Raw genomic sequence first — 2,798 nt, forward strand, 5'->3', positions numbered from 1 at the left:
GTACGGCCTCATCTCTGGGAAGGGGGACACAGCCCGGTCTACCCTTTCCTTCCCTACATCCTTTAACTCCTGTATCCTATCCTCCATCCTTGTCCTCTCCTTCATCCAGTCTGTCCTTTCCTTTTCCCACTCGCTCTTCTTAATATCCCAACCTCTTTCCTTATTCCTCCATTCCTTCAACATTACCTCCCTAGCTTCTCCTCCCTCTTCCCATTCTCTTTTATCAGCTCATCTCTTTCCCGCACCCATCCTTCCCTTTCCCGTACCCATCCTTCCAGACACTCGGTTCTTTTCTTGAAGACCTTGGCTATGTCTTCACAGAACCGAACCATTTCGTTTTTAGTTTCATTAATTTCCTTCTTTTCTCTTTTGCTCATCTTTTTACTCTTAGTTGTTACTTCCTCGATGTACCCCCCGCACTCCCTCAGCCAGTCGAGTCGCGTGAGCAAGAAGTCCTGATTCTTTTCCCTGCTCTTAGGGTCAGGCCATCCCGAGCTTCTTCCTCCATCCCTTCCCCGATCTTGTCCTCATCCTTATCCAGTGCCTTTCTCTTCCCCCCTCACACACAAAAATTGTATAGGTCATTTTTCAAACAACCACGTGAAATTTCGAGATATTAATTAAAATAGTTGGACAAATTAGAACGCGCGACGCGACGGGACATATGGTTCGCAGCGGTTGGCGAAGAAAATGAAAGGACGCACACGTACACAGACGCACACACGGAGCTACTCATTTCAATATGCCAAACGGCCTACCTTTCTGGCCTACAAGGCCCGCGAGCAATCATCCATTTTCTTCGCCGGCCGCGGCGAGCCATATGTCCCACCTGCCGTGTCGCCGCGCTCTGATATGCTCAACTATTTTAATTAATATTTCGAAATTTTACGTGGTTGTTTGAAAAATGTCATATAATTTTTGTTCACTTTTATGTGTTCTACTTATATTTTTCTTTTGGTCCGTCTTACGCGGGACATCCTATATATATATATATATATATATATATATATACAGGGTGTTCAAAAAGTCCCGGGCCGGTGAAATATCTCGAAAACTAAGCATTTTAGAAAAAAATGTTTCAGATAAAAGTTGTAGGGTTTCAAAAGATCTATTTACTGATTTTATCAGTTTGACCTTGGATGACGTCGCCAAGGTCAGATCGAAATCACATTAACTTTTTTAAATGGAACTGCCTACTTTTTATTGCATATTCTTGTAGCTTATCTCGAGACCTTTCCAAAACACTATAAACAAATGTATTTTCGTTAAGTATCTTCCGAGTTATGAGGCTTGAAAGTTTCATCAGATCCAACCAGTGAAGGCAAGATCAGAACAAGATCCAACCAGTGAAGGCAAGATCAGAACAAGATCCAACCAGTGAAGGCTGTGTGTGTGCGTGTGTGTGCAAATGTGTTCACAGGAGAGATAGGGACCCCGTGGTTCGTCATTTCCACAGTAGTTAACGACTCCAAACCCTCTCTGCTGTGTGTGTGCGTGTGTGCGCTGGTTGGATCTTCTGGTTGGATCCCAGCCGGTTAGGGCAAGGTTGGGTGATGCCCGGCCAGTGAAGGCAAGGCTGATGAGCATCCCAGCCGTTTATGGGATGGAAGGGTAAAGCCAGGCAATTGCAGCAGGATTGGAAGTTATTTATTTGAGCAAATGCTCAAAGTTTTCGCCCCCAGCTGTCTGGCAATACGCTATGCGGTTGTAAAATGCTGCTACAGCTTGGCGAATCATGTCTGCATCAATGGCAATAATTTCATCTCTTATTCTCTGTTGAAGTTCTTCGAGGTTTGCTGGTTTCGTTCGATATACCCTATCTTTGAGATAACCCCACAAAAAATAATCAAGTGGTGTAAGATCAGGGGATCTGGCTGGCCATTCTATAGCTCCTCTTCTCCCTATCCACCTCGCTGGAAATACTGTGTTTAAGTAGGCACGAACATCTCGGCCATAATGAGGAGCTGCACCATCTTGCTGAAACCACGTCTGATGAAAATCATCGCCCACAATTGCCTGAATCGCCGGTATGATTGTATTTCGCAACATCTCTTCGTACTTCACCGCAGTAAGATTTCCGTCAATGAAGAAGGGCCCAACTATTCTGTTATTAATAATCCCGGCCCAGACATTCAATTTTTCAGGATATTGAGTATTGCGAGTATCAGACATCCATCTTGGGTTGTTATCGCTCCAGAACCTAAAATTATGCCTATTGACATTGCCATTAAGTTCAAACGTAGCTTCGTCTGAAAATAAAATTCTATTCAATAAATTTCCATCAGCATCTATTTGGGCCATCATCAATTCACAAAACTGAAGGCGTCTATCAGAATCATCTTCAAGCAGTTCATGTACAAGTTTAATTTTGTATGGATGGAACCTTAAATTTTTTGTCAAAATATTATGTGTAGATCCAACACTAATATCATGTTGCTGTTTTAATTTCCTAACCGTACTGTGACGATCTTCAATAACTGAGAGAGCAACATCCAGCTGTTTTTCTGGATTAGTTGCTGCAACAGGGCGACCCGATCTAGGAAGATCCTTTACACTTCCACTCAAATTGAAACGTGCAATTGTCCTTTGTACAGTCGACTTGGATATCTGTTCAGCTCCTACCCTAAAAGTATCGTTGAATAAAATCTGTACATCTTCATTAGATCTCGTCATATTTCCATAGCCTTTCATCATAAGAATAAGTATTCGCTCACGTTCAATGAGAGGAGCCATGTTATCTTAAGGTGTAGGAAAAATCCAAGACGTTCAAAAAATGAAAAGAAAAACAACATGAACAG

The 2,798-nt window shown here is 42.6% G+C and overlaps 1 protein-coding gene across 2 annotated transcripts; it reads right to left on the reverse strand.

The window, feature by feature from the left end:
* Positions 1-1,270: 1,270 nt before the first annotated feature.
* LOC116844012 lies at positions 1,271-2,729 on the reverse strand. Of its 2 annotated transcripts, none has more exons than XM_032815066.1 (2): positions 2,060-2,729; positions 1,271-1,973 (listed from the first exon to the last, which is right to left on the reverse strand). In XM_032815066.1, exons 1-2 carry the CDS (start codon positions 2,692-2,694, stop codon positions 1,862-1,864), a joined length of 747 nt encoding a protein of 248 aa, XP_032670957.1. In that variant the 5' UTR covers positions 2,695-2,729; the 3' UTR covers positions 1,271-1,861. The 2 variants fall into 2 exon arrangements, with proteins under 2 accessions (XP_032670957.1, XP_032670958.1); XM_032815067.1 differs by having other exon boundaries at positions 1,271-1,977.
* Positions 2,730-2,798: the final 69 nt, after the last annotated feature.

Source organism: Odontomachus brunneus, unplaced genomic scaffold (assembly GCF_010583005.1).
Source record: "Odontomachus brunneus isolate Ranch 3 - 2012 unplaced genomic scaffold, Obru_v1 Obru_scaffold_038, whole genome shotgun sequence".
NCBI classification, from domain to species: domain Eukaryota; kingdom Metazoa; phylum Arthropoda; class Insecta; order Hymenoptera; family Formicidae; genus Odontomachus; species Odontomachus brunneus.

What these genes read in the sequence shown, in the direction of transcription:
- LOC116844012 (XM_032815066.1), bottom strand. Translation starts at nt 2,694, where the DNA reads ATGATGAAAGGCTATGGAAATATGACGAGATCTAATGAAGATGTACAG. An exon ending in GGAAATCTTACTGCGGTGAA is followed by an intron (nt 1,974 to 2,059) that starts GTACGAAGAGAT and finishes GGTTTCAGCAAG; the next exon opens with ATGGTGCAGCTCCTCATTAT.